Source organism: Barbus barbus (assembly GCF_936440315.1).
Source record: "Barbus barbus genome assembly, chromosome: 35".
NCBI lineage: Eukaryota > Metazoa > Chordata > Actinopteri > Cypriniformes > Cyprinidae > Barbus > Barbus barbus.
In genome coordinates, this window is record NC_136763.1 from 27,051,259 (window position 1) to 27,078,222 (window position 26,964).

At 38.7% G+C, this 26,964-nt stretch overlaps 1 protein-coding gene across 4 annotated transcripts in view; it reads left to right on the forward strand.

Moving 5' to 3' along the window:
* The window catches only part of LOC306855204 (isoleucine--tRNA ligase, cytoplasmic-like), an 80,847-nt gene that overhangs the window by 3,669 nt on the left and 50,214 nt on the right, over positions 1-26,964 (forward strand). For all 4 annotated transcript variants that reach the window (XM_079393696.1, XM_079393698.1, XM_079393695.1 and 1 more), the window contains exons 4-13: positions 423-542; positions 645-727; positions 6,254-6,371; positions 6,448-6,595; positions 13,887-13,974; positions 15,268-15,328; positions 15,635-15,730; positions 19,495-19,617; positions 23,997-24,088; positions 26,693-26,791. In XM_079393696.1, the coding sequence (XP_079249822.1) occupies positions 423-542; positions 645-727; positions 6,254-6,371; positions 6,448-6,595; positions 13,887-13,974; positions 15,268-15,328; positions 15,635-15,730; positions 19,495-19,617; positions 23,997-24,088; positions 26,693-26,791 (1,028 nt within the window). The remainder of the gene's footprint in view (positions 1-422; positions 543-644; positions 728-6,253; positions 6,372-6,447; positions 6,596-13,886; positions 13,975-15,267; positions 15,329-15,634; positions 15,731-19,494; positions 19,618-23,996; positions 24,089-26,692; positions 26,792-26,964) is intronic.

Here is a 26,964-nt window from a genome sequence, read left to right on the forward strand (position 1 = left end):
AACAAGTTTAAAATATACAATTAAAAATATTTAGCTTATAATTTCTGCACAGGACCAAGGTGTTGTTTCCAAACAAAAGGAAATATATCGGTATCGGCAAGAATAGAGCAAGCTAGTGTTAGAGGCCTTTTCCTTTGCTTTTTATTACTTGTATAATAAATAAAAAAGTAAACAAATGGATAGAATACAAAAAGATTAGAGAAGCTAGTGTTATTTTTATTTTAATTTTTTTAAGAAAACAAGCAGTTAGTAAATGAATAGTGCAAGTCTAAACGAGGCAAGTTTTTTCTTAAAAGAATAGAAATGGAATAGAGAGAGTTAGAGTTAGAGGGTCAAATAAAGATGGAAGAAATAACCCTGAAATGTCTTTTAGAAAAGCTTACATGTTTTCTCATAAAGAGCATGCTGTTGTTGTTCTTCAGGAATATGAGATTGATAAAGCGCTGAATATCAAAGGACCGGCGGATGTGGCTAAGATGGGCATAGCGGAGTACAACAAGCAGTGCAGGAGCATCGTCATGAGATACGCTAACGAGTGGGAGGTACGTGTGTGTGTCAGTTAATAGAGCCCGAGTAATATTAAGTGATGCAGATGGGTTTAGATTATAATATTGTTATGATTATTGTGATTCTGTGCACACCAGACGTCGGTGAGACGAATGGGCCGCTGGATTGACTTCAGACACGACTATAAGACGCTGTACCCGTGGTTCATGGAGACCGTGTGGTGAGATCAATTTTTACAAAAAAGTCATTTTGTAAATCCTTCTTGACCCCTGTCAAGCACCATATGAAAACTCTTTATTAGAATAATATGATGTCACCACAAATGCACTGTAACAATCAACAGGCGTTTACCAACATTACAAACAAACAACACAAACTGCTAAGAGTGAGCCAAACCAGTTTAGTAGCACATAAAAACCTCTAAACTAAAGCATGATCTATTCATGCTGCATTGCATGCTGGGTGCCTTCATAGTACATCAGAATCAGAATGAGCTTTATTGCCAGGTATGTTTACACTATGATGTCATTATTCCCTTGCGATTGTAATTGCGATTATTAATAACGATTATTTTTGAACTGATTTTTGGCATTTAGTTTGAAGCTGCGTGCCTTATTATAAATATGTATATTCTATAAAAGAAGGCTGAAAACACTCTTCCTGAACTTTTATTGCTTTTCTATAGCATTGAGCCTCAAATGTCAACTGTACATTGGTTTGGTTTCTTCTTTAAACAAAAAAAGGTCAAATTATGCACGGTATCATAATGTTATACTAAAACTAAAAGGAAAAAATGGTCTACGAAAGCTATATATTTCATTTACAGTTAAACAGATGAAATTTTATATTACAGTAACATTTTACAGTACAATGAATATGATCAGGGCTCCAGACTAACATTGGAGAGCAGTGGCAGCAGCAGCTGCTTTGGTAACTGAACATGTAATATTACAAGATTTGTCTCTTAGAAATGCACATTATACAGGAGCTTGAGTTGGGATGCAGATGTATATTTGACAGTACCATTGTGAAAACTGTAACAGCCTCATCTTTTATGCATAACCAAAAGTACAGCACCTCATTACCATAGTAAAAAAGTAGCCTAACTATATGGTTTCTTTGGTGTTTGCATTGAAGAACAGTAGCCTAAAGACATTCAGTCAATTACAAATCCACATCAACCGATAGAATGATTAACTAAATCATGTAATTATGTTCCATTACTCCTTTAATATATTTAGTATATTAATAATGTAATAATACTCAATATGAATATCCTACTTTTCTGCCACCGTACCATTGTTACCGTTAGTGTTACTACAGTAAAATTATGGTAAATGTGGGTGATTTGGATTGAAACGTCTTCTAACTGTTTCTGCATCAGTGTTGATGAGAATAACAGCTCTGATTTATTTGGCTTTAAACAGTTTAAATTAAAGAGACGTGATTTGTTCTGGAGAACTCTGCGCTGAACTCGAGTGCTTCTTACTGGATTTCACAGCGTTGATCACGACTGGTTACTGTAATAAATGCATAAGCTCGCGCTGCACTGTTTTCTTTTGAGGCGAGCGGATATAAGTCAGTGTGGCGCGCAGTTCAAACGAGTACTGCTATATTGTTCCGCTTTTGACACGTTTGGCGTTTAACATATCTATCACACACAACGACTATTGGTTAGACAAAATGTCTTTTATCCAGTGTGTTTGAGTTTGTTAAACCCCGCGCTGCAAACACCTCTTAAGCACACAGAATAATGCAAGTGGCCATTTTTAATTGATTATTTATTTTTGTAATCGCGGCTTTGAACGTTTACGTAATCGTGGCATCCATAATCGTAATCGCGATTAGAAATCCGATTAATTGTGCAGCCCTAGTTTACACACATGAGGAGTTTGTTTTCATGACAGAAGCTTCCGCAGTGCAACAGAATGACAGTAACACAACAAACAAACACAGATAATAAAAAGAGGAATTAAAATAGAACAAGTAAATAAGGAATAACAATATACAAATTGACAATTGTATGTGCAGGTATATAACAGTAGATAGTTTTGTATGTACAGGTATATTATGTGCAATTGAAATGTAGACTAAGTATGTGTGTTAGATAAATAAGTGTATAAGTGTACAAATAGTGTGTGTTCTACGTTTATTTATTGAGTGTTCATGAGATGTATTGACTGAGGGAAGAAACTGTTCCTGTGTCTGGTCGTTCTGGTGCTCAGAGCTCTGTAGCGTCGACCAGACGGTAACAGTTCAAAGAGGGAGTGTGCTGGATGTGAGGGGTCCAGAGTGATTTTACCAGCCCTTTTGCTCACTCTGGATAAGTACAGTTCTTGGAGAGTGGGGAGGGTTGTACCAATGATTCGCTCAGCAGTCCGGACTACCCTCCATAGTCTTCTGAGGTCAGATTTGGTAGCTGAGCTGAACCAGACAGTTATTGAGGTGCAGAGGATGGATTCAATGATGGCAGAGTAGAACTGTTTCAGTAAGTCCTGTGGCAGGTTGAACTTCCTCAGCTGGTGAAGTGCTGTTCCAGTGCTGTTCATGACGGTGAGTGGGGGGAGAGCAGCGGGGTTTCTCCTGAAGTCCACGATCATCTCCACAGTTTTGAGCGTGTTCAGCTCCAGGTTGTTGAGACTGCACCAGACAGCCAGCTCCTTAACCTCCTGTCTGTAAGCAGACTCGTCACCGTCCTGGATGAGGCCGATCAGTGTGGTGTCGTCTGTAAACTTCAGGAGCTTGACAGAGGGGTCTTTAGATGTGCAGTCGTTGGTGTAGAGGGAAAAGAGCAGTGGGGAGAGTACGCAGCCCTGAGGAGCTCCAGTGCTGATGGTTCGAGTGCTGGATGTGAATTTGCCAAGCTTTACTAACTGCTGTCTGTCTGTCAGGAAGCTGGTGATCCACTGACAGACGGAGGTGGGGACGGAGAGCTGAGTTAGTTTGGACAGGAGGAGGTTTGGAATGATAGAGTTAAAGGCCGAGCTGAAGTCCACAAACAGGATCCTTACGTAGGTCCCTGGTCTGTGTTGCAGAACATAATGCAGTCCCATGTTGACTGCATCGTCCACAGACCTGTTTGCTCTGTAAGCAAACTGTAGAGGATCCAGCGAGGGTCCAGTAATGTCCTTCAGGTGGGCCAGCACCAGTTTTTCAAATGACTTCATGACCACCGATGTTAGAGCCACAGGCCTGTAGTCATTAAGTCCTGTAATTTTGGGTTTCTTTGGGACGGGGATGATGGTGGAGCGTTTGAAGCATGAAGGGACTTCGCACAGCTCCAGTGATCTGTTGAAGATCTGTGTGAAGATGGGGGCCAGCTGGTCAGCACAGGATTTCAGACAGACTGGTGTGACACCGTCTGGGCCTGGTGCTTTTTTCCTTTTCTGCTTCCGGAAGACCTGGCGTACCTCGTCTTCGCTGATCTGAATTGCAGGTGTGGGGGAGAGGGGGGTTGCAGGAGCTGTTAATGGTTGTGTGGAGAGGTGTTCAGGGTGGGTGTGGGGTGTGGGGTGTTCTACAGTAGAACTCATTCAGATCATCTGCCAGTTGTTGATTCTCCAGAGTGCTGGGGGATGGTGTCTTGTAGTTGGTTAACTCTTTCAAATCTTTCCACACTGATGCTGAGTCACTGGAAGGGAATTGGATCCTTAGCTTGTCAGAATAATTCCTCTTTGCCACTCAGATCTCCTTTTCCAGTGTGTATTTGGCCTGTTTATACAAGACTCTGTCCCCCTTCCTGTAAGCATCTTCTTTGGCCTGACGGAGCTGTCTGAGTTTTGCAGTGAACCATGGTCTGTCGTTGTTGTAGATTAAATGAGTCCATGTAGGAATGCACATATGTGACCCTGGAGCACAAAAGCAGTCATGAGTAGCACAGCTATATTTGTAGTAGGGCTGCCACTAACGACTATTTTTATTTCAATTAATCTAAACGACTAATTTCCCACAAAAAAAAATCAACAATTTAACTTACAAATATTTTATTAAACCAAACGAAATCCAAATTTCTATGAAATCATTTTTTAAAGCAAAAGTAAAGTGCAGCATAGAGTGAAGAAGCAGGTGTCCATCTCATAATCACTGAAATCAGTTCAGTATTATAGTGTGAGAATGACATCATATCCACCTGTTCTAGTCTAATAATAATAACATCATCATCAAAAAACACTTTTTAAAGGAGTATTTACCAGAAATATTATTTACCAGAATTTATTTGGGTGAAAAATGTAAATGTGCAGTATTTCTGAAAAAACTTTTTTTTTTATATATAAAATCAATTAATTGGAGATGCTTTTTATTATAAAAATTTAATGGAACAATTAAAATGGAATCCAGAAAATAATGGAAAACAGAATTTGGTACAGATACAACTGTAAAACTCAATTAATTAGACAGGCTTTTTGATTAATACAATTTAAGAAAACTGAATTTGGAAATAAAGCAGATTTCATAGGGCCCTATAATTTTAATATATATTTTTTTGTGGTAATAAAAATGGATTTAAGTGAACAATAGCTTTTAAAATGACTTAAAGTACATATATAATAGCAATGATGCAATAATAATTAGTTCAAATAAAGTATCAAAAGCAAGAAATCATATGGTTTTATTGAACAAAACTGTTAAAATACATAATGTATTATAAACAAGATCTAATGTAGATTATGCATCACAACAAAGACCTGCAGGAGCGCCGATGGCTGGATGATTATTATTACACATTAATGTTTAATATTGACCAAGCACCATTTAATTCAAACGGACACTTAATCTTTAATATATGGCCATTTCTTTAGGACAGAAATGCTACAGCTGCTGTAATTACATGAATATGTGGACATCTATCCGTGTAACTCAGAGTGAGGGTTTGAGCTTTTATTTTGAAATCGTGATGCATTCTCCTGTTTGTGTAGATTTATAAATGATTTATCTCACAAATCTGATGAAATGGCGCACGTTGCGTTCCCAGATGAAGGTTATAATAAACCCAAACCCAGAACAGCATGCAGAGATGAGTTTGAGATGCTCCTCATGTAAATAAGTTTCTGTGGAGCTACTGTGAACGGAGCCGCTGTGAGACGCACGAGCTTAACTACACGCATTAAATAAAGAGCATATACTGTGTGAACTGCATCGCATATAATTAATTAAATCATAGCGTTTGTGAGTTCACAATTATGCTTAATTATGATTTTTAAATGGGTTTAATATATCATGCAGCCTTGGGAAATAGTCTAATAATGTGTTTTATGGATTCTCGTCCGTGAAATGCACCACTTCCGGTATTTTGCCGGTTAGTCGACGCGAGCAAAATGAAGTTGACGATTTTTAATAATCGACTAGTCGCGGCAGCCCTAATTTGTAGCAATAAACAAAAATACATTGTATGGGGCAAAATTATACATGTCTCTTTTATGCTAAAAATCATTAGGATATTAAGTAAAGATCATGTTCCATGAAGATATTTAGTAAATTTCCCACCATAAAAATATAAAAACTGAATTTTTGCATATTTATTGCATTTTCTAGAGGGACATCTATCACCGTTGCACAAGAGAGTTCTTTTAAAAAAGTTAAACTTTTTAAAAAACGTGTCTCGAGACTTTATGGCAGTTTTTCTCGAATATAATTTGAATATTGATAGTTTAAGTACAAAATTTTAATTTAGTTTTTCAGCCATCTTGCCAGCCCTAGTCAGGATGTGAGTGGAGTGATGCATGCTGGGTGCTGTGCTGTGTTTCAGGTGGGTGTTTAAGCAGCTGTATGATAAGGGTCTGGTCTACAGAGGGGTGAAGGTCATGCCGTTCTCCACCGCCTGCAACACGCCGCTGTCCAACTTCGAGGCCCATCAGAACTACAAGGTGCGTGATTGAGTTCCTGCGCTGCTGTGGTCCTCAGCGGAGCCTCGGCTCATCTCTGCTCTTCTGTGCTCCTCAGGACGTGCAGGACCCGTCTGTGATCGTGACCTTCCCTCTGCTGGAGGACCAGACGGTCAGCTTCCTCGCCTGGACCACCACCCCATGGACCCTGCCCAGCAACCTGGCCCTCTGCGTCAACCCCGACTTCATCTACGTCAAGGTCAAAGGTGCAGTTCACCTCTCAGTCATTCAATAATCATCATTATAGAGATGCACCGAAATGAAAATGCTTGGCTGCAGGCCGAAGGCCGAACACAGTTTTTCGTGTTTTTTCCCCCTTGCCAATTTTTTTCACCATTGCATAAATGAAATACCCAAATGTTACTTTTTACTGTTTTGTATTGCTTTTCAAATAATTTTTATTAAATATTTACTTAACATTGAACATTTTTAACATTCTAGCAGACATTATACCAACAAAAGCACAATTTAACTTAAAACAGAACAACAGTACAATTACGATACTAACATTTATGAATGTTGGAGCTTTTATTTTGGTGGAAAGCCCCAGGAAGACCTCAGTGGTTCGTTTTAGCAGATTTATGAATGATTCTGGGAACTGAGCAAGTGATGAGCAGCACGGTTTCAGCACAGAACCCTGGCTAACGAGCTCGCGCAGCGCTGAATACATGCAGTCCGTGTGTGTATTAGAAAAAACATTCTGCAGTTCATTTACTAATAGTTTCAGGTAGGGATGTGCGCTACGACTAATTTGTAAATTTGACTAAGTTTTGTATCTGACTAGTCTAGAAACCCCCAAAAAATGGCAAAAGAAAAACAAAAGTGTGTGTCTATATAACAGGCTAATACTTAACTCTTTGAATCACAGTCAAATCCCTCAAGGAATTCTGCTAAAAATAAGTCATGATTATGCCATATGCTTGCCTCGCGTTATCATTTAATATGAGGCGGTCGTTAAACAGAAATAAAGAGAGCATACACTCAACATGAACCGGTGCATGGCTTATTTATTCAGATCGGCTGGAGCAATGCAGAAATGGAAAATCAGTCAACAGACTGACAGAATTCTTCATTTTCATATAAAGTTAGCCAACATTTAAAACAAAAGTAAAAAAAATAGGAACGTTTATCAAGGAATAGCATTAAAACGGCTTTTAAAAATGTACTTCATGTTGGCTGTATTGTCTAAAAACAAAAGAATGCTAGTTTTACTCAGACCATGTGCATTTGTTCAGTGAATTTAACACGGTAACGTGGTCTGGAGAAAGACGGGACTAGACGATTCTGCACTTGAAAAAAGCAGACCGTTTCGAAAAGAGCCTGGAAATCCCGCAGCACCACCGAAGTGGGTCTTCGTTTAAGAATAGATCACGCACCGCAGCGACGTATGAAAGATTGACATTACTAGTAATGTCAATCTTTCATACGTCGCTGCGGTGCGACATGGATTTCACATTTCCGTGTGAAATCCATGTGGGCCAGATGTGGGCCGGATCTGGGCCAACACTGCTTGTTGTCGGGGTGGCTTTGGCTATTCTCCAAGCTAACGCATGCATTATTGTAGAGTTATTGTAAGCCGGTTTGACATCACACAGTTTACACATCTTTTCCATCTCCTCCTAATTAAAATAAACCCCACACCTCGCTGGTGTTTCGCCTGGTCATTTTGAGCTCGCCGCAGCTGACATGAAGAAAATGCAGAGAGGTCTGATGTATTATTTTTCAAAAGTTTTATTTTAACTTATTTAAAATGTTTTAAATGTAACGTTAACATGATGGTAATTTGAATGATAAAATCATGTTTTTGTGTTTTTTCCTCTGGTGTAATGGACTATTGTTTCCAGTGTTGACTAGTAGGAGCTGCACCGTTTAGCCGACTAGACCCGCACATCCCTAGTTTGAGGCCATTTCACGATTTCAATCATCATACAGCAACAGCCACCCTTCCTCTTCTCATCGGAGACATCTCTCGCTGTTTTCAACAGTTTCTATGCAGTTTGAAATGCTTGCTCACGGCAGACTTGTTTGCTGCAGTAGTGCACGCCTCTGTTTGATTGTTCGGTACCATTTACTCTCTTTTCACTTATTTCGGTTGCCAAATATTCTGTCTTTTGACACATCAATAACTTGATCATCTTTAGCCTGCAAGAATCATTTATTTTACTCTTTAAAGCCTAATCTCCATCTAGGTAAGGGACAGATTTACTAGTATTGCTGTTAAGAGTGATAGATTATTTTATCTGTAGCTATGTGAAACCAAATTTGGATTTATTTTTAGCTGCTTGACACATTAAACACCTGGATAATCATGAAAGGATAAGTTCACTTCCAGAATGAAAACGGTCATTTACTCGCGCTCCTTTATTCCAAACCTGGATGAGTTTCTGTCTTCTGTTGAACACAAAAGAAGATATTTGGAAAAATGTTAGCATCCAAACAGTTGATGGGCACCGTTGACTTCCATAAGGAAAAAAATACCGGAAAATAACATTTTTCAAAGTATTAAAAATGATTTATCACTACTAGTTTTAACATAAAATCATTTCATGCCTCGTGTAATATTGCTCAATCAGTGTTTCATCCGCAGAAATACATCACAACAAAATGTCACATAGCATTTCATTTAAGTTAATAAAGTTAACTAATTTAGTTAGTAAAACGAGTTTATTATAAAATGCAATTTTTCATGTTTGCATACAGTTGAGTGTTGATAATTATATTAATAGTAATTTTAAGTTAGGGCTCTGTTAACTGTAACCTTACAGTAATGTAAAACGGCTATAGTTTAGCGCATATGTTGAGGTAGATTTTTATCCCTAGGAAAATTAAAAGAAAGAACAATTTCAGTAAACCACTGTTTAATAAAAAAAAAGCAATTTTATGTTTATGTTTCAGTATGTACCCAGCCGTCATGTTTGTGTCCCAAACCCTGTATAAAATGAATATAAGATATAACGGTGAAAACAATAGTGAGCTCTCCTGAGGTTGTCTTTTCTGGCGTCTCAGACGCTGCTGTATCTCAGGTGCGTTCTCCTTCATGCAGCGCTGCAGAAACCTCAAATCAGCTCACTTAAAAACAGCCTGCTCTGTAGAAATAGCTCTTTGTGGTCTTTTTATATATGGCTCTCCTCTAAAGATCCTGAGCAAAAGCTTGACCCAGTTTGAGCGGCGTGTGCGGCAGCAGACAGGGGGCGCTGTGAGTCTTTCATTAGCTCCTCTGTCTGCTGCAGGAGAGAGATGCACTGAATACCAATGACGCTCCGCTCAGTCTTTCACAGCCTGCCATCTCTCTCTCTCTCTCTCTCTGTGAATGTCACTATACTCAGAGCTGCTTAAACTCTCCTCTTTCAGTCCCAGTTTAATGTGTTTTGAGCTGCTGCTGCTGCTGGAGAGACTTGTATGACTGTTAGACTACATGATCATGCCAGACACAGCTGGCACACTTTACCCCACAGCGAGCAAACATTTAACAATATATCATCACAGTATAACACAAACATGCAGAAATATGCAACATGTGTAGGCGTAGTTCAACCAAAATGAAAGTTTTGACATAATCAGGTTTGAGCTTCCATTTTTTTTATAATTACTATTAAGTAAAAATAAAATGCATGTGTGATAGTGCACTGAAATTTGATAAACAAATAAATGAAGTTTTTTTTTCAATTGAGACTAATCTCTAAAATTAAGCCTTTTTTTTTATCTCGAAAGGACTTGAAGGTTATCCATGCTTTTTATTTTCTCAAGATTAGGTTATTGTAACTCACTGTACTATGGTGTTCAATACACAAGTTTGGACAGACTACGGCTGGTCCAAAATGCGGCTGCAAGACTTTTGACAGGTACTTGGAAAAGTGAGCATATCACTCGTGTTTTAAGAGAGCTACACTGGCTGCCGGTTTCTTAGGATTGATTTTAAGATTGATTATTATTTGTTTTTAAAGCCTCACATGGTACAGCTCCATCGTATACAGCTGATCTGATCCAGGCTATAGAGAATTTTACGTTCTGAATCTGAGTCTCTTAGAGTTCCCGCATGTCATGAGTCCAGGCCCTGTCGCCACCAGAGGTCACCATCTCCCTTCCTCCCGGACTCATCTCATGTAAATACATACACCTGTCACATCACACACACCTGTCCCACTCATTACACCCACAGCTGTTCCCAACTGCCACGGACTATTTATGCACCACACTCCCGCTACTCTGCCTGGCTAAATTAAGTGTTCTTGTGTTAGTGTGGATTCGACTCAAGGGATACAGGCATTGTGTTGTTATAGTTGCCTTTGGTGTATCCCGTTTTCTGTTTTAGTTTTTTGTGCCGTGTTGGCCTTTTTGTTTGATATTAAAAGCACCTTACCTGCACTTGGACCCTGACCTCGTCTTTTCACGGCGTACCGTGACACCGCAGACGTACCGGAAGATGAGAGGAGACCACTCTTTTGTGGCCGCTGCTCTTAGGCTGTGGAATGGTCTACCTCGTTATATCCGGCAGTGCTCCCCTCTTAGAGAATTTAAACGACATTTAAAAACACTTTTTTTACAGTGGAGTTTGGATACATGAGTGCCGTGTTAGTGGTGAAATTGTTTTTTTACCAATTTCCTCACTGAATCTGGGGTTTTATTTGAGTTTGTGTGCTGTTATGATATATAATTTGTGATTTTATTGTTATTCTGCATTGTTTCATTGTTTCACAGCACTGTGGTCAACATTAGTTGTGTTAATATGTGCTTACATTGAACATGTGTGTGTGTATGTATATATATATTAGTGGTGTCAAAATTAGCGCGTTAACGCATGCTATTAATTATTTTCAGATTAACGCGTTAAAAATATTTAATGCAATTAACGCAGGGGCGGGGCTGGCTACCCCATTCGCAACTGCTGCCTCTCTCTTTTTTTCTTGCAAAGGATTGCGTTTATTTAGATGCAGAATGTCTTTATGACCACATCAAACGGGAGAAGTTTCAGACACGTGCTCTATACGTCGCCTCCACGCCAGACGCGAGTCAAACAAGCGCGTAAAAGATACTGTGCTCGTAGCGCGCACTCTTCAAATACACGGTGCGCGCTGTAGCCGATATCATTTCATATCATACAGCGAAAGAAACTACGTGCATGCAATGTCGTAGTTATGCCGTCAGTTAAGGCATGAAATTTTAATCGCAAAAAAGGCGATTAAAGCTGCCTTAAACGGTGTGCATGCATGCAATAGCCTATGTTATATATGCGTCACATTTAAGTACATGTCTCTGAAATGGTTTTAAAAACTGTCCTGAGGCACCCCAGCACTGTCTCCCTCATCTAAAATACCCAATTCAACTCATCCGCTCATTAGTTGAGACTTTCAGACCTGAAGTGAGTCAGAAAATGTAAAGAGATTTGTGAGAAAATAAGATGCATGTCAGATCCCCATCACCTTCAGCAGCAGCAGCTTTTAAAGCAATAGCAGGCAAATAAGTTTATAACCAGCTGCTGTGATGTCTATTAATCCAAGAACAAAAGAAAAAAGAGCAAATCAATAACTTTTATAGTTTTAAGGGGTTCATCTATATTTAATTTAGAATTTAGTGTTTGGTAAGTATTCATTTTCTGTATATTTCTGCTGAAGGGCACAGCTAGCTAAATATGTCATTTATTATAATGGATTCATGTGAAGATTGTTTTAAGTTCACTTAAATTAGACGTTAAGTCTAATAAATGTTAAAATTGATAGCTCTCAATTATACTGTAATGCTGAATGGCTACAGTCAATGGTTAAATATTCAGGGGGCAAACATTTTTTTTTTTTTTATAGAGACATATTGATATCAGTGATGCTGGCCTTCAATCATGAAAAAGATACCATTAAAGAAATATAAAAAATATACTGTCTTCATGTTGTTTGTACAGTGTACATTTGAAGATTGTTTATTTAAAAACTTGAATGTTAGGTGGGGTTAAGCGTGATTAATCACGATTAATTTGAGAAAAATGTGTGATTAATTAGTTAATTTTTTTAATCGATTGACAGCACTAATATATATATATATATATATATATATATATATATATATATATATATATATATATATATATATATATATATATATATATATATATATATATATATACACACACAGTCATGGCAAAAATATCTGCACCCTTGGTAAATATGATCACAGAAGGCTGTGAAAATTAATCTGCATTGTTAATCCTTTTGATCTTTTATTTAAAAAATTCACAAAAATCTAACCTTTCATTGGATAATAAGAATTTAAAATGGGGGAAAATATTATTATGAAATGTTTTTCTCAAACACACGTTGGACACAATTATTGGCACCCCTAGAAATTCTTATGAGTAAAATATCTCTGAAGTATATTCCCATTCATATTCACAATTTTGAGCACTCTAGGGTGATTATGAACATGAAATTATCCAGCCATGGCTTCCTGTTTCACAGAAATATAAATAGGAGGGAAAACAAAGCTCAAATTCCCTTAATCATCCATCACAATGAGAAAAACCAAAGAATATATTTCTGATGTGCAGCAAAAGATAATTGAGCTTCACAAATTAGTGAAGTGGCTTTAAGAAAAGAGCTAGAGCAGTGAAAATCCCCATTTCCACCATCAGGGCAATAATTAAGAATTTCCAATCAACAGAAAATGTAATGAAACTGCCTGGAAGAGGACGTGTGTCTATATCGTCCTAATGCACGGTGAGAAGGAGAGTTTGAGTGGCTAAAGACTCTTCAAGGACCACAGCTGGAGAATTGCAGAAAATAGTTGAGTCTCGGGGTCAGAGAATCTTAAAAAACTAATTGTCAAACAGCCCCTACATCACCACATGTTGTTTGGGAGGATTTCAAGAAAAATTCTCCTAGCTCATCCAAAAACAATCTCCAGCATATTCAGTTATCAGACAGGACTGGCACTTCAAATGGGACTGGCTTCTATGGTCAGATGAAACTAAAAAAATGAGCTTTTTAGCAGCAAACGCTGACAAACTGACAAATGGAGGTTTCAAAAAGTATTGAATAAAAGGGTGCCGTTAATTGGGGCCAGTGTGTATTAGTGGAAAACATTTATTTCATAATGATATTTCCTCCCATTTTAAATTCTTATTATCAAATGAAAGGTGTATATATATATATATATATATATATATATATATATATATATATATATATAAATAAAAGATCAAAAGGTTTAACAATGCAGATTGTTTTTTTACAGCCTTCTTTGATCATATTTACCAAGGGTGCCGATATTTTTGGCCATGACTGCGTATGTATGTGTGTGTGTATATATATATATATATATATATATATATATATATATATATATATATATATATATATATATATATATATATATATATATATATACTGTATAATGTGTGTGTGCATTTTTGTGAAAGTATGTTTTAATTATTGTGAAGCTGTGTCTTGTCTTTTATCTTGATTTAAATCTGTCATGTGCTGATGAGAGTCTGTCCTCTGTGTCTCTCAGATAACAGCTCGCAGAAGATGTACATCATGATGGAGGCCAGACTCGTCGCTCTCTTCAAATCTGACTCTGAATACACCATCCTGGAGAAGTGAGTTTACCGCCGAAGCGCGCGATGACATCACATCCAGTGAGCCGCACACCCGTCTGTCCTTCTGGTGACACGCGGCCGCTCAGAGCGGGCTTTATACACAGTTGTGAAATCATTACTTATTCAAAAGCAGTATGGACTCAGAGTATGAGATTTCAGACGCAGCCCAAGTCCAGTCATTGTCCAGCCGCTGAGGGATTCCTGCTGGATAACAGTGGACTGCTTTCACTGAGCTTCATAATGCACTCCTGTTCTCAAAGAGTACAACGCACTAGTTTCCAGTTTTGTATATTTTCAGTGTGCTTCAGCCACCTAGTCAACTAAACGCCACTTAAAATAAGTGCCTGCAGGAAGAGGTAATTAGAATGGTTTCTGAAGGATCATGTGACACTGAAGTAATGATGCTGAAATGTAGTTTTACCTAAAATGGAAAATAGTGCAGTGAATCCCCTACGTCCTGAGATGTGTGTGTGTGTGTGTGTGTTGAGCGTTTCTCTGAGCAGAGTGCGGTGTGCTGGGCTGATAACAGTAAGCTGAGGTATTGTGGGATTAGTCCTGAGCCGAACTGCTATTATCGATTAATATCTCTCTGCTTTTGATTAATGTTCTTCAGCAGGAGATGATGTGACTGGAATGAGAAGCACGAGTAGAGTTGATTTCACTTAAAAACAATGCATTCACTCACCCTCCTGTTGTTGCAAACCTGCATGACTTCCATTCATCTGTGCCGGCCGCTCATTTCTGTGCAGTTAACAGCCAGTGAGGACTGAAGCTTCCAGTTTCAAAAACAAAGCTATAGCAATTTTAATTAAGCAATTAAACAATGTATTGAAAAGATCCAACTTAACAGAGTGATTTTCCCAATCAGACCTGCTTGAATGAGCATGAAGATCTAGTGTGTGTAGAACATAATCTGCTTTCATTTATATGGATGAGAGCAGCATGAACATTCTTCACAAGTGCTCCCTTTGTGTTCCACAGGAAAAAGCCATACGGTTTTGGAGCAACATAGTGATTAATTGAAGTCTGAAATGTGACAATGGTTCAGAAACAGGTGTTCTCTAGCTCACAAACCGCCTGAGACTGTCTGTTCATACCTCGAGTAACAGTTTGAGTTAAATTCCCACCTGTTTCTTCTATATTGATCAATCGTAGACCCTTGTAAATGTTCATATTCTCAAAGGTCAAGGAGAGTTTTGGCATTATTGTCTTATGTTTCAGCTCCTTCAGTAGTTCTCTAATCACTCTGTAGATGTAGTTCAGTGTTGATAAAGTGTGTTTTTGTCTTTATAGATTTCCTGGCAAGACCCTGAAGGGCAAAAAATACAAGCCTCTGTTTGAGTACTTCATCAAGGTAAACATTGTAATGCTGCGTCACTGCAGATTGATTCACAGTCACTGACCGTTTCAAACGGTCAGAACATAGATGACAGAATGCTGAGACTTATGTATCTGAAAAATATTTTAGCATTAAATGGATCACTCAGTACTGTTGTTTTAATCCATGCACCTTCTGAGTGGGTAAAGCTGCTCCAAATCTGCTGCTTCTAATGCCGTCATTACACAGGATGTTATGACACTCGCACAAGTGTTTCTGTACAAAGCACTTCATCTTATGATGCCAGATGCGATCTTGATGAACGCTTGTTTTTCTTCTCAGTGTAAGGAGAGTGGTGCGTTCTCGGTGGTGGTGGATAACTATGTGCGTGATGATGACGGTACAGGAGTGGTCCATCAGGCCCCGTACTTTGGAGCTGTAAGTCACATCTACATTCTGCTTTCATTAAATTGTGTCCTTCAGGGATTTTGGGTAATGCTGCTTTATGAAGCAGTGGTTTGACATCCCATCCCATCCCCAATCCCAATCCCATCCAAATTGAACATATGAAGCCTTGTTTTACAACAAAGAGCAAAATGAAGTGAGTTTGTGCTTTTAAAAAGTAACAAATATCTGTCAGTGGAGAATAATTTTTTTTTTCCCTTTAAATTAAGTTGATTTGTCTAAACCCACTGGCCGAGGTTTGTTCTTGTTTTAATCAAAAAGAATTATTAACAATTTCTCATAAAACAACGCTCATCTTAAATCTTCTCCAGTAAATGTATCTTGATTTAAGAATCTTTAGACATTTGCCCTGGGAAACAAGACAACAATCCTGATGAAGAGCAAGACTTTTCTTCAGTGGGATTAAAAGTGTCAGTAAAAAGCTGATTCATATTCGTAGTGGTTGAGAGCAGAGATATTCAAGCCATAAATTGATGTATTGTTATCCATTCAATTTATTTCTTACATTTTCTTTATTTGGTCTTAAAGTCCTAAATTTACATTCATAAAACCTGCAGAAACCCTGTTTGAGAACTACACAGAATACTTAACAATGACTACAGTAAATTGAGTTTGAATAATTACAATTAGCAGTAATAATAGTAAAAGTAATGACCGATAAATTATCTCAGGTTCTTCACATACATCATGATTATTTAAAATCTTCCATCTGCGCATTTTAGATGAGTGAATTCACATGTTTGTGTGCATTCTCAACAGAGCTGTGAAAACATTCATTTCAGTTTTATTTCTTTTGTAAGAAAACACCATGCGTGAACCAAAGAAACAGAACCAATATATCCTTGAACAGTCCCTGTCAGGACAATGACTGAAGAAAGTTTTAGGGTCATCAAATAAGCCTTAAAGCAGAGTTGAAGTGCTTTATTAAAAAGAGTGGCTGGAAGAAGCTTTTGGTGAGAAACTCGTATCAAATTTGAGCCTGAAGGCATGTGAGCATCTCAAGCACCATTCCATCTAATGAGAGTAAAGTGAACTCCGGTCCTCATCTCCGTGCTGAACGTTTGATGCAGACCAGCCTCACATCAGCATCACCTTGAGGTTCCTCTCTGTGCCAGAGACAGAAGAACTTGTGAAGGTAGATGATGCTAAACACTGAACAATCCTGCTGTTAGACACATTAGCTCAGGGACTTGAAATGCAGCAAGCAGTACTTACAGTACAGGACACACAAATGTCCTGGAGTCCTCAGACGTCACTACACTAAAGCATCTGTGATATCGATCACTGTTACTGCAGATTAATTATCCTAAAAGGCAGTATTAAAGTTGAGAGTGTGTCATCCAGCAGCGTTTGTGCACCAAACGAATGCATGATTCCTCAAATCATGTGTCTTGTTCAGGACATGTGTTATTACTTTACTAATTGATCCAGAACACCCTAGCAATTGCATAGCTGTTACCAAGAAACCACCTGAAATGCCATTTCAACCACCCAGAACCTCCTAGCAACATAGCAGTACCTTAGCAACCACCCAAAGCTACCCACAACACCTTAGCAACAGATTAGCAACGCCCTGGTAACACTTAGAAGTCCAAGAAACTGCATGCCAATGCTTTGGCCCCTCCAGAACACCCTAGCAACTGCATAGCAGTAGCCTAGCAGCCATGCACATACTCCCTAAAACACCCAAGCAACCCCCAGGAACACCCTAGTAACTGTATAGCGAAACCATAACAACCATGGAAATGGCATGGCAGCGTCCTGGAGGGCCATAGCATGTGCATTAGGGCTGTCAAAAAAAATCCACATTCGAATGCAAAACACTGCATTCAGATTTTAGGTGTCAGTCAGGCAGCTTATCAGTGGCACACAAAATGTGAATAAGCCTATTCAGTTGAACTATCCAGTTATAAATAGCCTATCCAGTTGAACCCACTGGATGCGGTGCTGCTCATTCAAAGTATTGCAGAAAAAGAGAACATCAATGTGGAGAAGATGTTGTTTACCTCAAAGCTGAAACCAAGCCGTTCACACAGAACGCATATTTATCACATTTTCTAGAAGGGACGTCTATCATCGTTGCACCTGCGTCTCGCACAAGAGTAAAATTAATGTAAGTTCAACTTATAAAAAAACATGTAATTACTAGATTAAGCAATTAGCTTGCTAGCGAACGTGCATATTAACAGAGTAAACGTGAACCTTGTGTTTAAATGATTAAATGGTAATACATTACGTGTATCAGCAATGATAAATCTAGCCTGTGTTTAGTTTATAGTTTGAGTTTGAAGCGGCTCTGTAAATTTTTGCTCATATTGCCTAGCCCTACTTTGAAGAAACGTGCATTAGTATGGTAATATCTTGCTCGATGTGCCCTCTTGTTGCCTCAGGAGAGAAGCCAAAAGCTTTTTTTCCCCTAACAGAATTTATGCCTTTTAATTTCTTATATGTACTAAATTTTTATCAAAATTCGAGTTTAGTTTTTCAGCCAATTTGACAGCCCTAATGTGCATAGGAAACCCTAGCAACCGTTGAGTACATTTTAGGAACTGCATAGTAGTACCCTAGCAGTCAAATAGAAACTACCTAAAACACTTTAGAAGCTGAACACCCTTACAAGTGAATAGAAACTCCCTGGCAACTGTTGGGAACACCCTAGCAACTGCAAAACGAGACTTGAGCAACCTCCAAGAACACCATAGTAACAGCCTGGCAATAGCCTAGAGGACATTAGCAACTGCATGGCAACACCCTGGCAATCACCCAAAACACCCTAACATATCAGTACCCAAGAAACCACCTGAAACACCCTTGAAACTGTGTAGCAATTCTCTGGCAATCACCCAAGAACACCCTAACAACTGCATAGCAACATTTAGCAGCCACATTAAAAGATACCTAAAACTCCTTAGAAACTGTTAAAACGTTCTTGCAACTATCTGGCATCCCCCAGAACACCCAAGCAACTGCATGACAACATACCAGTAGTCATTCAGTAATTACCTAAAACACCCTTTAAACTGCATAGCAAAACAAAAACTCTAGCAACTGGTAGCAGTACCCTTGCAGCCATGTAGAAACTACCTAAACACCCCAGCAGCTGTTAAGAAGACCCTAGTAACTGCATAACAACACTCTGACAAACACCCCAAGAACACCCTAGCAACCACATAGCAACATTCTGACAAACACCTTGAGGAAACCCTAACAACTGCATAGCAACATCCTTAATAATTGCATAACGACACTGACACACAATCCAAGAACACCCTAACAACTGCATAGCAACACTCTGATAAACACCCCAAGAAAACCTTAACAACTGCATAGCAACACCCTTAATAACTGCATAACGACACTGACACACAATACAAGAACACCCTAGCAACCACATAGCAACATTCTGACAAACACCTTGAGAACACCCTAACAACTGCATAGCAACATCCTTAATAGCTGCATAATGACACTGACACACAACCCAAGAGTACCCTAACAACCGCACTGCAACACTCGGACAAACACAGCAAGAAGCATCAGTCGTTATCAGTGTAGAGTTGAGCAGCTCCTGCTCTCCTCTGGTTGTTTTGAGCAGGATGTGTGACTCTCCTGTGTGTTGTTGTGTGGAGGTTCATTCCCCTGATGTTCTGTAATTGAGACACAGGAACACCCTCATGCTCTGCCGTTCTCAGAATCACAATCCCAGTGTGACGGGTGTTGTGTTCTTCTGTCTGCAGGATGATTACCGCGTCTGTATGGACTATAAGATCATCCAGAGAGACTCTGCTCCCATCTGCCCCGTGGACTCATCCGGCTTCTTCACTGCAGAGGTCACTCACTTCGCCGGTCAGTACGTGAAGGTATGGATGCTGCTGTCTGCTGTCCACCTCATCAGAGGCTCAAGCGCACACACAGAGCTCCTCATGTGAGCTCCACTGCACACCACACTCAAACTTATAGAGTAGGGCTGCAGGATACAGGAAAACACTAACAGTGTAATATTTAGGGCCAGAATTAGTAAACAGGGCAAATTAGCATTAGAGCACAATTTCATAAAAGCGCTGATGGGAGTGGGTGCTTTACTGACACTGAGCAGATTAATGAACACAGACGCAGATCATTTCCATAATAGAGTGGTGGAACTATGATGTCACTTTGTAGACGAAAACCTGGAAGAGAGTTAGCATTTTAGCACTTTTTTTAATGGGATTTTGGTTAAATCCCTTAAATAAGGTCCGTGGTTCACACAGGCTCAAGATACTTTCATGTTTTATTCTACGACATAAAACACCAGTTACACCACAGTCGTGAGTTTTTTAAGCTGTTGCGTTTCTTAAAAACGACGGTTGTTAACAAGTTGCTAAATGGGACTACAGGCGCTGTCGGAGACATGCAACGGCACGCCGAACAGTTGATCAATTTACAGTATTTTCCAGTTGTAGTAAAAATTTGTAATACAATTAATTTTAGAATAACCAATGAATAGTTTCCCGCATTTTATATTGTTGTTCGACAGTGTTTTTTAGTTTTTTTTTTGCTTTGCCTCGAAATGCGACGTCTTCGGAGGGAAGATGCTCGAGTTTATCGCTTACTGATGCGGAGACTCTGGTTCGCACCATGAGGTAAACTCATATTACGATTATTACATGTAAACACCACGTTTGCCGGCTTTACTTGGTGAAAGTGAATCTTTAATGATGCATAGTGCAAAATTAAATGTTTACGGCCACATGAAGCTGTTAGAAAGCATATAGACTGAGGATTTCCTCGAAGCAAGGATAGAATAAAATTGTGTACCCACCCTAACAAAATGAGAGCTGGAATGTGGTACTTTGTTCATTAAAATAAGTTTAATCTTACCATATCCAAAAACTCACTCACTCTGCTGTTATTTAAGATTAAATACGCGGGATACGTTTTTAATTAAAATATTCATATTAATCTAGGATTTATTGACTTTTAATGCACCTTATTTCGAAATGTACAGAAATACGTGGTTTTAAATGTCCTTTAGTTACTATTATTTCATTTATTCACGATACTATTTATGTCTAATTTCAGTTTTAGTTTGGCTGTAGTTTTGTATTTATTTCAGTTTATATGAAAAGGTTCATGTAGCGTGGATCAAAATTCATAGAGAGAGTAAATACGTTTCCGATAATCCAAAAGCCTATGGAAAAATCCTGTTGGCTTTTTGTTGAGGAACCAGTTTCATGCTAACAGCCGATCCGCCTACAAAGTGACATCATAGTTCCCCCACTCTATGGCCAGCGCAATCTACCAAGAGCAGTGCAAATTACCATCTGCTTTAAGACATGCTTTTTTTGAGCATTAAATAATGGCGCGGCACAAAACGAAGCATTGGTTGCTTTACCTGTCAATCATATGGTCACTTGGGTGGGCCTTCTGCCATCAAACTGAAGGCTGTCTGGCTACTCGAGACTTAAGTTTTACATAATATACAGTTTAGACATCATTGAAGACTAGTGAACAGGCAGTAATAACATAAAAAGTTAAATTAACAAAGATGAATATTGTGAGTTATATTTTAGAGACAATATTGTGTTTTTGAAACCAAGCCACATCAAAACCGATGCATGTCTCCAAGCAACACACAGCGTTACTGAATGAATCTTCATTTTTGAACAAATTGGTTGATTGAATAATTCAATGACTCATTCATGAGGACAGTCACTTGCTGCTTTTCTGCATTCCCCTAACTCAATTTTCCGAACAACACTCTTTTCACAATGCAATCAACAACCATTTTTTGTTGTTGTTGTTGTTGTTAAATAGCCATTTCAAAAATATAATAGAAAAAAAAGTTGCAGCTTCAGTTTCGTGTTGACTTTAAGACAAATGCTAGTGGTGCTGAGCTGCTGTCGAAGTCATCTCTGCTGGTGACCTGTGTGTGTGTGTGTGTGTGTGTGTCCAGCTCTCAGAGCAGCAGTTGAACCCCACACAAATGAAGATGTACTCTAAGGGAACTTCTTGTCTCCAGTGTGGAGGTGTGATGGGTGACTATGGGAGTGCTGATGTCAGCGCTTTAGCCCAGTGCCAGAGAAACTCCGCTCTGTTTCCTGAGAATAGCTTTCATCATAGTTCTGCTCTGTCATTTTATATTTCGGCACTCATAGTCAGGTTCTCTTTGCCTAAGCGCTCATTAGTGCTCTCGCAGCGCTCACACGGTCCAACAGTGTCTTTGAATTAGAGCCGGCAGAGACAGACTCCCTGACAGTTTCATGCATTTACTTTGGAAATATGGACTCAGGATGTAAATAACCGGTGGGTGTGCTAATTAAGATTTGAACCCCATCAGTTTGGGGGTCTGAAAAACTGTTGGCTATGCAAAACAAGGGTTCACCCAGAAATTCTGTCATTTACTCTCTCATGTCAACCCAAACTTAGTGCTGTCAACAGGGCCACCGACACAAGTTAAAAAAGACATTATTGTACATAAGAAGACATTATTTCAGCACAGTAGCGTGCAACAAATAAATATAAACCCTGCAACACTCTGTTTTATTGTTTATTCCAAAACACAAACCTGCATGTTAATAGAAGTGTTTTTTGTTTTGTAATGCATAACATTAAAATTATTACAGTTCCAGTGCAAATTTACATTTACATTTAGTCATTTAGCAGACGCTTTTACCCAAAGCGATTTACAAATTGATAATTTTTATTTTATTTGTTTTTGTATTTTGAAGAACATATCCTCTACATTTAGTCAATATATGACAGAGATTGAATACATTCTAGACCAAAATTTGATTTTGATTCTGATACCGCAGCAAATATTAATAGTAAACCTTTAGGTTTTAACAGATTAAGCATTAGTTAACAGTAGTAGGCAAGTAAGAAATGCAGTAATTCAATAAATTAATCAAATGTAAAATCTTTTTTTTTTATCTTGGTCAAAAGTGACGACTTACAAGAGAGCTACTTCTGGTATTTGTGTGAAAATGAAAAGCCTTTTAGAATACAGGGCCTGTATTCACAAAACATCTTCAGGCTAAAAGTAGCGCATAACTCGCCGATTTACGAGAACATCTTCAAAATAATGGCCGTGTCAATCCTGAATCTAGGACTCCGACATGTTTTCTCTAAGAGTGTTTGACAAAGTGTTATAGCGCTAAAACTAGCTCCTAAATCTGTGAAAGGTTAGTGAAGAGGAGTCCTAAGTCACTAAGACCAACTCACAAACTATCCTAAAATGGCCTCGGAACGTAAACATTTTAGAAACATTTGATGACGATGAGCTTTTAAAAAGGTTTCGCCTTTAGTTTTGGAGGTTATCCCAATTCCAAATGTTCCTTTTATATCCTTGTTTTCATTCACCAGCTGGGAAGAAGTAACAGCTTTTCTTGCGTCCAGTTTTTTTTTTACGTTTTCAGGTTTTACTATCAGCCAGGATTATTCTACTCTGTTGATTAAAAGGCTGTTTATATGCATATTCACTAATTGTTTACGAGAAGCACACATGTAAGAGGCTAGTGTGAGTAATGAATAGTTGTATTGTTAGTTACTGATTTTTCCAGTAAAAAGTGTGCTAACAGGGTTGAAGAGTGGAGCCTGATGGATACAGCTTACATCTCAATTTGTATGAAGATACACAATTTAAGAAAATGTCTATATTATGTAATTGTAATTATTTACCGATTATAAAAGTCTATTTAAGCTATTATCTAAAATACATAATAGATCTTGTGCTTCAAATGCTTTTAATAGTTGTCATGGGACTTCAGCGTGATTGTGCTGGTTTAATGATAGTTGGACGAAGAGCGACGCTGGTGACGATAAATGAGCGTTGAGTCTTGTAAACACTGGTGCAGTGTCATGTAGGACCTTGCAGGTTAAAGTTTTCTCCTGGAGGAATATGGATAACCTTCATAAGGCCTCACAGGTTAAGAAAAGGTTCCTAAAATTGATTATGCTTGAGACAGGAAGCCAATTCAGCCTGCTCTGCCACAAGGACACGCTGGACACGTTTCCATTAAAGTGAATTAATATGACTTTTGTTGAAAGGCAGTCAATGAAAAGTGCAGCCCAACGCTTCATACATTTCTATAACTCCAGCGCTCCGGATGAAGCCGTAAAGCCAGGCCTGTATCTGCAGCGGGGCTCGACGCCAGCTCTGCTGTCACAGACGTGCTTTATTCTTTAATAGTCACACACTGTCTGCTTTTATTCGCTGCACGCTCTGAGACTTTGTTCTGTCTGTCCTCGATGCTTTCAGGATGCAGACAAAAACATAATCAAGTGGCTGAAGGAGAATGGGCGTCTGGTGAGCTCCAGCTCGTTCAAGCACAGCTACCCTTTCTGCTGGAGGTGAGTGCAGACTGCTTTCATTTACTCTGCTGTAATGTGCCATCACGCTTTCCACTGCTCTGACAATATTTGCAGGTAAAATCCAGACATTTCGATTTAATTTGAGCACATTTTTATATTCATAACCTATAATAAACCTGGCATTGCATGTTATCAATAATTGGTGGTTTTTGACAAAATGATTATGCTACTGTTTTCTAAGTAATTTTGGAGAAAAGCGTCGGCTAAATGCATAAATGTAATTGAAATGCATGCAATCTGAAATTGTGTCAGGCTGAATGATTTTGCATTGTGTTCAGTTAGTCATGAGAATTCGCCGTGTTTGAAAGTGACTTCTGTGTGAGCTCTGGTTCATATCGATGCAACTAAACAAACCATAAACCATGTACTGCTCTCCTTGTTTAAAAATAAAATCACATAATAAGAGCTGCCACTTTATTGCGTTACTGAGTTCATTATTATCGTTTGGTGAAAAATGGGAAAAAATCCTTGATTATTTAAACCTTAATTTGTAATGTATTTTACTACTTTTTAATATACTCGACTACCATCGGCTGGGTTTTTTTAACTGCTGCTCAAAAAAATACAGGGGTTGGACAAAATAACATGAACACCCATTATTATTATAATAGTGGAAATATGTCATTTCTGTCGGCTACAGTGAAAAAACAAGCATTGTGATTTATCTTTATCGAGCTTTTCATTGTCTTTTGTTTCTCTAGGTTGTGTATCAGTGCAGTATAAGTTGTGTTTAGTACAAGCTTTTGGAGAAAAAGCTGACTTGTTAGACTTCCAAAAATGGCAAATCTTCCAAAAATGGCAAATCTTGGCCTGTTTAGCAGGAGCATCTGTAACCTTAAAAGCACGATTTATTGGTGTTTTAAGAACAACAGTCTTTACGATTATGACTGCGTAGATAAAGCATGCCAAGACTAACAAGGATTGCGTTCAAACAGCAGATCTACTGGGAAAAAAAAAAAAAAACTTCCACAGAGAGCTTGACAAAACCAGTTGCTCTCCAGCAACATCTCTGAAGCAGCTGGTAAATGTTCTAGTAGATGAGATTAAACTGTCAGGTTGTACGCTGTATTAAAGACTAATATGGTAAAACACCATGATAAAGGAATATTGGTGTTCACATTATTTTTTTCCATCCCCTGTCCATCAGAAATTCAGAGAACTTGACTGTTGCCAAAGGTTGAATTTAGTTTTTCTTAATCAACCAACTCCAAAGGCTTTCTGAAACGGTGGCGGTCACATCTCTGTGACCTCTGCTGGACGGGGCAGATTCAGTCGATACAGTGGCCTGTTGAGAGGGGGTCGCGGGGCAGGAACATTAGCTTATGGTGCTCAATATCTAGCTTGCTGTTTCATCAGTTCACCCGAGCGTGAGTGAGCCGGCAGAGGTCACAGCGGCGCTGCGCAAACCTCCAGCCTCATTAACCCCTCTGACGAACAGAAATTCATGTAACGCTTACGCCATCAATAAATCATTCTTCTATCGACTCTCATGATCTCTGCCCGTCCCGGAGCTGCTGGGGACCAACATTATGGATACTGAAGGGGTTTGTCAGTGTAAAGGCGCAGCAGAAACTGATGGTCGATCAGGAGAGATTGAGAATACTAATGCTGAGGCTTACGGAGGTCAGACATGCTCCTCATCTGTAATCATAGACCGCTACCAACAAACAACAACACGGACAACAAGCCAGCAGAGACGGCCGGACTGGTTCACTTCTAGCTTTAGTGAAAGTCAACTAACAAAAGATGCTTTCATCTGGTTCTCAGTTGTGTAATACAACCTCTGACTCAAGGGAAAAGACAAAATAATCCGTTAAAAGCTGTTCATTAATGGTCAGATAGTCAAAAATCATTCTATTTGATCATTTTTAGGTATTAGTAGAAAGTTGGGAAGCATTAATCTCGTACGTGGATTTGGTGTTGATGCTGGTAGGGAAGTATGTGATCTGATTGGCTAGCGGACAGACACGACTAATCCAAACACATTGTGTGCTAGTCATGGTCATTACTGGACAGCGCCCGAAATATAAACAAATGCAAGAGAAGGTCACAAGTAATTAATTATTGTTTACCAATGAACAAATAAACAGCTCAGTTTTTCCTGTTAATTTTTTTCCATAGGCATTTAGGTAATGAATCCAATTACAAACTGCTGTTAGAAACAAACAAACAAATAGAAAAAAAAGTACTCAAAGACTGTTTTCTTTAGTCTTTCATGAAAACACTGAAGCAGTGCGAGTGAAGTAATTGAATCGGCCACACGTCGTTTCATTTGCATAGTCATTAATTACTTATATTAAATACAATAGTGTTTATTTGGAATTGTATTTTGGAAGATATTCAAAGAGCTCAAGCAATTTATCATACGAGTGCCATCCTGCCATCATAATACAATATTTACAGATTTAAATGATTTTACTTTTAAAATGATTAATCGCAGGGGTTTCTTCATTATTACTGAAACGGTTTCTCTATGGAGCAAAATGACTGATGAGGTCCTGCCATATGATGCTGGCACAGGAGATAGTACTGTAACTTTATAAAAGTTCATCTTGAAATATTGAAAAAGCCTTTCTTTGGCAGGTCGGACACGCCGCTGATCTATAAAGCAGTGCCCAGCTGGTTTGTGAGAGTGGAGCACATGGTGGAGAAGCTTCTGGACAACAACAGCAAATGCTACTGGTACAGTACATCTCTACACCTGTATGTGACCTGCATGTCTACGGCTCTTGTGTAATGCATGACTGGACAAACTCTCATCAAAGTTCGGCTGGTGTTTTCTCATGCACTTTAATAGGATCTTCAGTCTGTGGATGATGTGTGATATGGTGCATAGCAAGAGCTTTGTTTCTCAG